This window comes from Camelina sativa, chromosome 1, assembly GCF_000633955.1.
Source record: "Camelina sativa cultivar DH55 chromosome 1, Cs, whole genome shotgun sequence".
Taxonomy (NCBI): Eukaryota; Viridiplantae; Streptophyta; class Magnoliopsida; order Brassicales; family Brassicaceae; genus Camelina; species Camelina sativa.
The window spans coordinates 19,451,933-19,463,972 of record NC_025685.1 but is presented as its reverse complement, the minus strand read 5'-3'; the positions used below and the strand labels follow the sequence as shown (position 1 = coordinate 19,463,972).

The window sequence follows — 12,040 nt, the reverse complement described above, 5'->3', positions numbered from 1 at the left end:
TGTGTTACATTGATCCAGAATACCAACAAACGGGTATGCTTGGAACCAAATCGGACATATACTCATTCGGGATAATGCTTTTGCAAATACTTACGGCCAAGCCACCAATGAGCTTAACAAGTCAGGTCGAGAGAGCAATTGAGGAAAGAACTTTTGCTGAGATACTAGACCCTGCTGTTCCTGACTGGCCTCTTCCAGAGACCTTAATATTAGCAAAAATTGGTCTGAAATGCGCATCGTTAAGTCGTAAAGACAGACCTAATCTAGCAAAGGATGTGTTGCCCAAGATTAAAAGGCTTATGGACTTAGCAGAAGAAAGCATGCATCCTTCACCCAAAAGCAGTCATAATAACAGTCATGTCGACAATCTATCATCAATCCAAGTAAATGCGTCAAAGAAAGTACTTTAGATTGTAAGCATGTCTTGATTACTAAACTATATATCTCCCTTTTTGTTTTCTTTCGGCTTTCAGAAGATAATAAGCAATCCATCTCTCAACAAACCTGGATATGATGAGAGATGCAATAACAACTAGCACACCATCTTGAGGAGGAATATTTAAAATGGAGTCAAGAGACCAAGACAAGAGGAAGATGGAGAACCCATATAGTATAAGAAATTTTCTATAGTAAAAAAAAATGATGAATCCTAGTTGAGAGAAAGATTTTGTCGGGTTCTTTTCATCGAAGCATTTCCTCTTCTAATTGCTCCTCTTGCTGGTTAACAAGTGTAACTGAGCCTAAAGACTATGTTGGAGCTCATATTAAGCTCTCATACTTTGGAGCATTCAAACATCATAGACTTTCCATACAAAATTATCAAGGGCATACACTCACAATTTCTACTATTTTGATCGTATCACACCACTATTTATGAAAATGTCCTTTCCAACTCTTTTCAACCTTAACGGAAATCTTTGTAGAATTACTTGTGAATATGGGTCAAATACAAAATAAAACTATAAATCAGACGTTCTATTTTTACTGGATTTATTTTAAATTAGTTGCAAGAGCGAAAAAAGTATAATACTATAATGCAAGAAGTTGTTTGGGCTATTTATGTTTGACAATTTGACAAAAACTTTATGCGCATAACAGAGTGTCCTATTTTGGGCGTGAATAGTGGTCAGGGAAGATAAATCCATCAGTGAAGTAGACCGCTTTTCATTTACCATTCATCAAATACAATTTGCAGCGTGATTTAAAGATAATACAAAGCAAACCGCTGCGGACTAACTGCGGACTGTTTTTGTATACAAACAGAGTTGTTTCGCAACGGTCTGTTGTCCGCTCTATTTTTGAAGTGGACTAAACCACTGACAGATTTGTTGGCATGTCACTATTCATACCCTTTATCTCTAACAAGGTGGCTAAATGCATGAGATTGTGAACAATATTGTGATTTTTTTTAGCAACTACTAAGTTGGGTAATTGATGAGCAAATCAAGTCCTCTCTCGTAAGACACCAAAGCAGAGATTCTAGAGCAAGTATGAATATCCTGATCTTGAAACTTGATGAAGACACCACAAGCAAAACATTTTGCGTTTCTACAGTAACATACTCAATTTATCTTCTGGAATTAAAAGCACAACCACTATGCTAAAACTACCAAAACTATCCCAGCCTCAAGCTGGCTAACTTGGCATATAATAATTAGGATACCTTACGAGCTCTGTAAATTTCATCATTATCCAACTTGTCGTCAAACTAAGAGCTATCGTGATTCGAGATCAATGAGTACATAGGAAAGTACAAATAAGCATTTCTCTATGAAGTTATGTTTCAACATGTTGTGTTCCATGGCTGCCCCAACTCAGCAAGCTAAATTCTGCAAGAGCGTACTTACAAGTAAAGCGAATTTGCAAACATAATACCTCGTCGCAAGCTCTCGCTAGCAGCTGCAAACTTGCTCTCTAAACTGCTTTCTCCAACTGCATCCGCTGCAGCTCGAAGCTGAAGAGATCCCCAATCAAAGTGGCATCAGTTATTCTAGAGGTTCACAGAAATGCAACTGCAGATGATACAGAGAGTTTGGTGACGTTACCTGGTTCAAAAACTCATCGAGCCTTCTAGCGCTCCTAATGATACTACCCTCAAATATGTCAGTCATTTGTATAATATCTGCAAAGCTCGCGCCCTTTCAAAGAGAAACAATCAAGAATATCAATTTTCTGTTGAGCTCAATATCCAGGAATGAAAAAGTAGCTCGCAGCACAAAATAACATTCACTGTGCATAACACATAAGTTTTATGTATGAAGTATAAAGTTTACTACTCAGGTTTATACTTTTCTAAGCTTATAAGACATAAAGAGAGCTCAGAGGTTTATATCCCATGTCAGCCTCACACATAGCTAGTACTTGAGTAAGCTAGAGTGAATGATTAGAATATAGAGTGGGTCGACAGACTTGTGAGGTACTATAATTGGCAACAGAAGGTCTGGGGAGTTGGAGATTCTCTCGGGTAGTCCCTTTGTTCTATTTTGGTAATTTGGTTCTGATTAGGTGGCCGTGTTAGCTCAGGAGCAGTCCCGGCCTGTTAAGATTCAGCTTGAGGACTAGTTGAAACTCTAGGAGACGGAACTAATACGTCCACAAGACATTACAGACCCCCTGGATGCATATTTCTACATTAGCCTAATTAATCATAGATTAGAATAATTTTAGACTGGTTAGTAAAGGTGGTTTAGGAGACTTGGGTTTTCTATCGTATATGGTTCTTGACAAATCTAGATGCAGAGATTATTTTTTGTCTATTTTAAGTACTCTCATCGTAATACTAGACTATTGATTATATCTATCAGCATGTCTGATATTTAATACCAACCTTTGACCAAGAGTAGATAACATCCATCAGGAAAGGCCTGATGGTGGATTCCACATACTCTTCAACGTCAATTTCCAGCTTGCATTCATGTTGTATCTGGCATCACAAAAACGAATAAGGATTACAGGGAAAAATAATAACAATAAACTGTTCATGCAGATATATAAACAAGCTTTCAGCTAGGAAATTAAATTACCTCTGCAATTTTTCGTGCACTATCTTGGAGCTGCTGCAATGGTTTAGTAAGTTCATTTCTTAAATTTACCTGTTCATTTGATTTATCCACAGGAATAAAACAGCTTGCAAGGGCTGCCACTTGGTGATGATCCAGATCATTGAAAGTACCTGATTAGGATTTTAATGTAAACACAACGTAATTATATATAGTGTGATATAACTAATAAACACTGCCTCAGTCACCTAAACGGCCTAAACTTATAAAAGGTTAACTAAAGCTGTTTTTTACCATTAAACATCAGTTCAGTGACAAGCAATTCATCCCCTGTGTCTATCAAGCACGCAGCTCGTCCTTTTAACTGGACGACACCATCCGCATCAATGTGTCCAAGTTTCTTTAATACCCGAGAACGATTTTTAAGCTCATCCCGAAACTTTTGGAGCTGTAGAGAAAAAAAATTATTCTGTAAGACACTAGAGAGACGAAAATAGATATTAAACTATAACAGAGAGTCTAGTAATCAGTGAACATTCTACAATTTATTCAAAAGACAGTAGGAAGGGATGAAACGTAAAACTCCATCACCCTGTTACACTTTTCTAGTCTATACGGAGATAAAGAAAGACAAACAAGAAAATGCACAAATTAGATCAAGAAGAATTTATCATACAATGTAAAAACCCTACTGAAAAGTAGTTATTCCTTGGCAAGGAATCCTTGCAGAAGAACACTCATATATAGCCATATAGGATTCCATGCATGATTTGTTCGTGGATGAGTAAGTACCTGGGAATCACGCATTTTCGATTTCAGCTGCTGAATCTCATAATTCACCTCTGCTTTCCTCTGGAAACTCTTGATCTGTTGATCATCTTGAGACTGCAAACACAGGAAAAATGAGAATAGATATATTGATAAGTGGCTGAACTTCTTAATATGCTTTCACAAAATTTTGTCCTCATGTCTTTATATTAAGTTAAAGGAATACTGCATGCAGCAAGACCTTGTGCATCGGATGAGCAAGTAACTTCTGTTCAACTTCTTCGATTTGGCTGACCAGATCCACTATCTCTGTATCTTGAATATGCATTTCCTGTAGAATATTTTAGATCCAATGAGACCTGAATGCCATCTTATGCTAATTTTTAGTTCAAAAATGGAAGCCTAGCAAGAAACACAGTATGCAATATGAGATCGATGAGTCACTTGAGAAAATAAGAATACAGCAAGCATATGATTTATGCATTTTGGCAGCAATTAAGAAATTGTGTAAACCCTTTCATCGAAGATAGGACTACTTTAGCAGCTTAAAAAGAAACCTTGACTGGATGGAGTTTTGGGAACCCTAGAGGGAAGCGATTTGTCAACAACTCTAATGCAAGTAGTATGCTGTGTCTTGCTTCTACTGGCCGAAGATCAGAAGGAACTGATATCCTTAGTCCGCTCAAAGCAGAAATCAAGGGTAGCTGAACAGGAACCTAAAAAAGACAAAAGAAAAATTTGTCAAAAAACTCCACTTACTCATGCAAATAGAATATTGTGCAAGTTCTGTGGCAATGAAAGTGTGCTCACCACATGCATCTCACCCTTTTCCCCAGGACGGGGAGGGCATGGCTTTGGCTTTGCACCATTTTCGCTAATACCAGTAGTGCAATGAAGAAGTGTATCCACTATATATCCGCCACCATTTGAAGAAGCCGAACCAGTTCCAACTGAAGATTTTTTAACAACATTAACTACAACTCCCCAACCCCAATCTGTTCCACCTTCACGAACCTTAACCTGTACATAACACTTTCCCCAGTAAGTTACTATGAAGCTCCTGTTATATAAAAAACTTATCGTCATGAACTGCATTCATTTACGATACACATCCCCCTGAGTATAGCTGTAAGATAATTGTCCAACCCATGAACGAAACTTTTGTCATAACAAAAGGGAACAGAATGAGGGCATTCATATTTTAAGTTAAACAATATGAGGATGATTACCAGTAACGATCTAAGTACAACCTATGAAGAATAGCTAGTGAGAAAAAGTGTATGGTACAACTTGGTTACTAACTATCCTTGTCTGCTAATAGATGAGAACTTATATGAGATTATAATCAGTAAATCATCAATAATGAAGCAAAAAACAGCTTTACAATTTAACTTTTCTCTTTCTAATATAAGGAGGACTAACAAAGCAACCAATCTACCATTTGCAGGCTGCAGACTGGAATCAATGACTCAATCTCTCTAGGATTTAACCAAGTGTCTGAAATTTATGAGACCTTACCAGCCGACCAGTTTCAAGAAAACGAAGCACCCTTTCAGGCCTTATCATTTCTGACATAAGTTTCTTTTCATGTTGAGCTATGTCAAGTTGTAGCTTATGATATTCAGCAACCTCCGCCTGAAGAAAAATAAAAAGGTGAGAACAGACCCAAATAATTTTACAGACGTGAGATTAGAAAGTCCTGAGAGCACCTCTCCAGAAGCATTAAGGATGGCAGCTTCCTCTTCAAGTTTGGACACCTTGTTCCCAATATCTGGTAAAGCCTGAGGTGGGAACACTAGCTTAAATTAGCATAACACAATTGTAGATATAATCTAGAGAGAACGAAAGAAATAGCATCCAACAGCTACCTTTTCATGCTGGAATTGATGGAACGAGTGCCTTATAACATGCTCAGCAGTAAATTGTCCTTCGGCACGACTCAATAAATTCAAAATTGAGTAGTAACTCAACCTAAAAGTACTAAGCAACGGGGCTGGTTTGCCCAACATCATGTCCCTGAGTGTATTCATCTCCATCTGTTCAATAACACCATAAACAAAATCTAAGAGATTGGAGAAAACAAAAGATAATTATCTTGAATCAATCCTCTTCCAAGACAGTATAAAGGCTACAATTTTTTGGTGCATATAGTATGCTGTGCACATAACTATAATACGCAGAGAGAGATAAATCGAGGTAATCCGGATGGGAAGAACTGGTTACGCTGGTAATCAATGTAATTGTAAGCCACCAAAATTACTGATAAAATTACCTGTTCATCAATCATAATAATGCAGATGCCACGTTCGTCCTTTCCACGACGTCCAGCCCTGCCGCTCATCTACAGGCATTCAATATGATAAGAAAATTACTACAAAATCATTTTGTGCCACTTCACTGAATTAACTACTAGTGTTATCTAATTACAACCCACCTGAATATATTCACCAGAGCCAATGTAACGATGGCTGTCACCATCCCACTTCTTCACAGCAGTAAACACTACAGTTTTTGCGGGCATGTTCAAACCCATAGCAAACTGATACAACGGTTGCATTTAAGAAATAGTCATAAATTAGTATAACAGAGAGTTTAACATTCGTTAAACAAACTGAAAAGACAAATTAGTCCCAAAACATCTTACAGTTTCNGGGAACACTAGCTTAAATTAGCATAACACAATTGTAGATATAATCTAGAGAGAACGAAAGAAATAGCATCCAACAGCTACCTTTTCATGCTGGAATTGATGGAACGAGTGCCTTATAACATGCTCAGCAGTAAATTGTCCTTCGGCACGACTCAATAAATTCAAAATTGAGTAGTAACTCAACCTAAAAGTACTAAGCAACGGGGCTGGTTTGCCCAACATCATGTCCCTGAGTGTATTCATCTCCATCTGTTGAATAACACCATAAACAAAATCTAAGAGATTGGAGAAAACAAAAGATAATTATCTTGAATCAATCCTCTTCCAAGACAGTATAAAGGCTACAATTTTTTGGTGCATATAGTATGCTGTGCACATAACTATTATACGCAGAGAGAGATGAATCGAGGTATTCCGGATGGGAAGAACTGGTTACGCTGGTAATCAATGTAACTGTAAGCCACCAAAATTACTGATAAAATTACCTGTTCATCAATCATAATAATGCAGATGCCACGTTCGTCCTTTCCACGACGTCCAGCCCTGCCGCTCATCTACAGGCATTCAATATGATAAGAAAATTACTACAAAATCATTTTCTGCCACTTCACTGAATTAACTACTAGTGTCATCTAATTACAACCCACCTGAATATATTCACCAGAGCCAATGTAACGATGGCTGTCACCATCCCACTTCTTCACAGCAGTAAACACTACAGTTTTTGCGGGCATGTTCAAACCCATAGCAAACTGATACAACGGTTGCGTTTAAGAAATAGTCATAAATTAGTATAACAGAGAGTTTAACATTAGTTCAACAAACTGAAAAGACAAATTAGTCCCAAAACATCTTACAGTTTCTGTGGCAAAAAGTGCTTTCACAAGTCCTTCCTGAAAAAGCAGCTCCACTAATTCCTTGATGACAGGAAGAAGACCAGAATGATGGACAGCAATACCACGTTGCAGCAGTGGCAACATCAGTTCAATGGCAGGTAAAGATCTATCCTCCTCATTCAAGCACTGAATAGCATTAGTGAACACCTGTTCCACAATCTCTTTCTCTTCATCTGTATTAAAATCAAGTTTTGACATTGACAATGCATGCTGTTCACACTCTCTTCTACTGAAGCTGAAGATGATGACTGGTTCAAATTTTCTCTCCATGATCATCTGCAACAACAGACAAGATTTAATATATAACTGGAGCCCTGAATCTACACTATTGGTACCATCTCAAAAGAAGTAAAGTAGAACTTCACAGGCATAAGAAAAGTTTGGAGACACTTGAACTAAAAACTTATAGAGCGTTTTGATGCAACAAAAATTCCAAAAACCACATTCATAAAATGCCAACCTTACAACATGAAAAAGTGGATAAAATAGAACTCGGCATCACAAGCAGCAATGTATGATATCCATAAAAAATATACATACCTTTACAATTTTGTAAACATCAGAATCACCAGGTCCACCTCCACCTTTAGCACCCCTACCACCTGATTTACCGTTTGCACTCTTTTTCCCGTCAACAGATTTCGGTTTCGGGAAAGTATCCTGCATCTTACTAAAATTGTCCTCCCTAAATTGCTCATTGTCATCAACCACAAGGTACAGTCCACTCCCACCGACAGGAAAAGCATAATGCTGCAAAGGTGTTGGCCTAAAATCTGTGTACACAACATGACATGGCTGCTTGTGCAGATAACATATCCATTCTGCAAATTCAGTAGCATTCGACATAGTGGCTGAAAGAAAAACCATCTTAATAGCAGGTGGCAAGAAAATAATACTCTCTTCCCAAACAACTCCTCTTTCCCTATCCTTCATGTAATGAATCTCATCAAAGATAACCCAAGCAACCTCCTTCAAGACTTCAGACCCTCTATAAAGCATGGCTCTCAAGATCTCTGTTGTCATAACCAAACAACTAGCATTAGGTGAGAGAGTAACGTCACCAGTCATCAAACCAACATCTTGAAACTCATGCTGCAATTCTCTATACTTCTGATTACTCAAAGCTTTCAAGGGTGAAGTATAAATAACCCTTTGCTTATCTCTAAACGCCATTGCAATCGCATACTCAGCGACTGCAGTTTTACCAGCTGAAGTATGGGCAGAAACCAAAATCGACTCTTTCCTCTCTAAGCAAGCTACAGATACACTCTGAAAAGGGTCGAGCTGAAAAGGATAGGTCTTGGCCATGTCTCCATTGAAGACAGGATTATCAAGCGTCCCATGAATCGTCTCCTCTTTCGTTGGTGTATAATCGTTGGGAACAGCGACTTCATGTACACAAGCACGTTTAAGGCTTCTACGCTTCGTCGTTGGTTCAGGCGTTGGAGACTCATCAGCAAGTTTTGAGCTTTCAGCTACTTTTCTTTTGCCGAGCGTCTCTGGTTCTTCCATTTGGGTGTTCATGAATTCGCAAAATCTTTCGCTACAGAATAGACAAATTCGGAATCAAGTGAGAAAGACACAAACTTGAGAACGAAATAGGTTTAAAATTTAAAAAGCCAGAAACTTAGGGTTTCAAGCTCAAAACCTACGGTGGTCGTGAATACGGCGGCGGCGGGAGCTTTTGTTGCTTTGAAGTAAAAAACGAAGACGTCAAAAATCGAATCAGAAACGGGGTTTTGTCGTTTTGGGCTTCTTTTATGAATGACTGGATTTAGGGTTTAATTAATTGGGCTTAAATAAAGCCCATTAAGAAAAAGTCCCATTATTTTTTCTGCGCAAGAAAAACCATTACGCCGTGACAGCGACAGAGCTTACGACAATAAAAACATACCTACCTGAGTGAGACCCCAACACCACATCCGGACCTGCAACGGTTGTGGGCAGATATGTGCACGTACCTGATCTGCGAAGTCTTATCAATACAAGCCAATGCCATAAGTAGTCACCATAACAAGTCCTTGAACACATGCATTTATGATCAATTTTCGAATGTTGTTTCTTTATAAACTCATTAGTATTTGCACTTGTCTGTTTTATGGATCAGTGACAACTAATAACAATATTAACGAAGCATATATAAGCAAAGAACTAAACGAGAAAGTTAATCAAGTAACCATTTTGGATGTTAAAGGAAAAAAAAAAACTGAACGCCATTTTTAGGAGTGGCCTATTAAGAAACCAAGATAAAAAAAAAAACTGTGATGCAAATGTTAAGAGTGATAATGTTCATGGGCAGAGTATTGCTAATTCGATATTAATCCTCTCTCAAACATTATTTAGTCTCATCACCATGATTGATAAACACGCTGGCAACCGTCTGAATACAATGTCAATCATTCTTATTAGCTAGAATCTTTGTCACTATATTTTAAACTCTCAGCTTGAAGTTGCCTTTATTTTAAAACAGTCTTTTTGTTGAATATAATTTTACATTCATACTAAAAAAAAAAAATCAATTACAGTTACTAAATTTTCATTTGTACAGTCTAAATAAATTGGAAGCAGACAATTATATTCAAGTACTTTTAGGTTTATGTCTCTGACTCTCTCGTTACTAGCTAAGCTAGATTTATTTATCTACGAAATTTATTTTAACAATTTTTAGTGATTAATATAGTAGATGATTAAGATAAGCCTAACAACCTCAAGGAAAATTTTGATAAGAATCTCATCCAACTTTCACAAATTAGGCAAGTGAAACTTGGAGCTTAATGTAGATATAAGGAAAAAAGATGGCTAACTACACGAAGTATAGGAGAATACATGGTCACATATCCCAAGTATACTATTGTATTCTCAACTACACGAAATATATGTATTACATGACCACATGCATGAACTATATGACGTTATATGGTCAACACCATAAACATACAATCCGGTACACCGGTCGATTGACTCCGGCGAAGACCGACGTTGACTAAAAAAATTGTATTCTAAATTTTAAAAAAAAAAATTATATTAAATCATTAATAGTTTTTCATGATTAAAAACATATTCAATTCAATATATTAATATTTTTATATATCTCTAATGTATTCATTCTTATGATTAGTTAATTTTTATTTTTAAAACATAAACTAATAGTTAAATAAAAATCATTGATAATTATTTTCAAGATGTAATATAAAAGTATTTGCAAAATTATTCTTATTTTATACCCTTTTGCAAACATACCCTCTATATTGTTTAGCTAAAATCAATTTGTTGTATGTTTATCTTTTATATATTAGAAGTAAATATTGTGAATTTATTTTGTTGTTGTATACATGTTATTAAGAGTATGCAAATTTTATAGTAAAAGTATCTAAAATTTTATACAACATTTACTATGCAAACTATAAAGTAAAGAGTCATATACTCAATCTTTTGCATATTATTTTTATAATGAAAGTAGTTGAATTTGATTTTATGATTTTGTAGTATTTAAATAATCTTATTATCAAAGATATATATATATATATATATATATATAGATATCTTGAAAATAATTATTAATGATTTATATTTAATAATTATTTTAGCTTTAAAAATAAAAATTAACTAATTATAAGAATGAATAAGTTAGAGATATATAAAAATATTTAGATATCGAATTGAATATATTTTTTAATCATGAAAAACAAAAATGTTTATTTATAATATTTCTTATTTTTGATTTTTAATAAAAAAATTAATACATTTGGGCAACACCGGAGTCAACGTCGGTCTTCGCCGGAGTCAGTCGACCAGTGTACCGGATTGTATGTTTATGGTGTTGACCATATAACGTCATATAGTTCATGTGGCCATGTAATACATATATTTCGTGTAGTTAAGGATACAATAGTATACTTAGTATGTGTGATCATGATCATGTATTCTCATATACTTCGTGTAGTATTTTTTTTCCTAGATATAAAGCTAATTTAAGAAAAAAAAAAACATATGGCTTTCTATCATTTCAGATATAGGACGGACCCGGTAAACCGGATCAGTATGAACGTTTGGATTCTTTATCCACTGGCCCTGAGTGATTGGTCGCAAATTGTGACATGCCTCACCTTGCTAGTCTATCCGGTCTCTTGTCTCGGATCCTATGGAATATTGAACTGGGGCACATTGGTGCCACGATGTCCCAATATGGTCGACCAGTCAATTACCTCGTTTATTTTGTTTCTTTAATTTCTTTCTGGAAACTCAAGTTGGTCACATATTCTTTGTGCGTGATCCACATGACTTATCTTCAAACACTGGCTGAATGTCTCCGCTTCATTTCGTTGAGTATATAGACCCGATCCAAAGTGTGAACTGTTTCACTTTTCCGCATGAGCGACCTGGAACACAATAAGATTTTCCATACGCACTCCATGCCCTTTTTAAAGGTGAATAAAATCCATGAGAACTTGGTTAAGCATCTACAGTCTAAACTTTTACAATCGGTTAGCTATATAGATTCAGCGTCGCACCTCTACCACGCTGTCATCAAAGTATTTCTGCCCGTTCCCCCTTATCAAAAACTTGAGTAACGTTGCACAGTCACTAGAACTACATAGTTAAAGAAAAAAAAGAAAAAGCCCACGACAATATACAAGTCTTAGGTCTATGAGAGTTATTTTACTTCAAAATTATGTTGAGTTGGTGGCTGGTAGTTAAGAGTTCGTCTTTCGTTTAAGGACTCGAGA

General features: G+C 36.3%; 2 protein-coding genes across 2 annotated transcripts in view; one reads left to right on the top strand and one right to left on the bottom strand.

Annotated features, from left to right (window-relative positions):
• LOC104709804 (U-box domain-containing protein 35-like) overlaps positions 1–410 on the top strand; it is a 5,510-nt gene extending 5,100 nt beyond the window's left edge. Inside the window, exon 9 of the mRNA XM_010426364.1 lies at positions 126–410. Within this exon, the coding sequence (XP_010424666.1) occupies positions 126–410 (285 nt within the window). The remainder of the gene's footprint in view (positions 1–125) is intronic.
• Positions 1,673–9,049, bottom strand: LOC104699386 (DExH-box ATP-dependent RNA helicase DExH10-like). Its single transcript, XM_019228908.1, has 17 exons — positions 8,962–9,049; positions 7,854–8,856; positions 7,275–7,589; positions 7,065–7,169; positions 6,903–6,971; positions 6,499–6,666; positions 5,477–5,548; positions 5,286–5,402; positions 4,578–4,787; positions 4,325–4,483; positions 4,009–4,098; positions 3,792–3,884; positions 3,294–3,447; positions 3,024–3,172; positions 2,828–2,923; positions 2,046–2,138; positions 1,673–1,954 (listed from the first exon to the last, which is right to left on the bottom strand). The coding sequence occupies exons 2-17, from the start codon at positions 8,835–8,837 to the stop codon at positions 1,844–1,846; spliced, it is 2,985 nt and encodes a 994-aa protein (XP_019084453.1). The 5' UTR covers positions 8,838–8,856; positions 8,962–9,049; the 3' UTR covers positions 1,673–1,843.

Coding starts and splice junctions, on each gene's coding strand:
- LOC104699386 (XM_019228908.1), bottom strand. CDS start 8,837: ATGAACACCCAAATGGAAGAACCAGAGACGCTCGGCAAAAGAAAAGTA. Junction 7,590..7,853: donor ATGTTTACAAAATTGTAAAG/GTATGTATATTT, acceptor CTGTTGTTGCAG/ATGATCATGGAGAGAAAATT. Junction 1,955..2,045: donor TCGATGAGTTTTTGAACCAG/GTAACGTCACCA, acceptor GGATCTCTTCAG/CTTCGAGCTGCAGCGGATGC.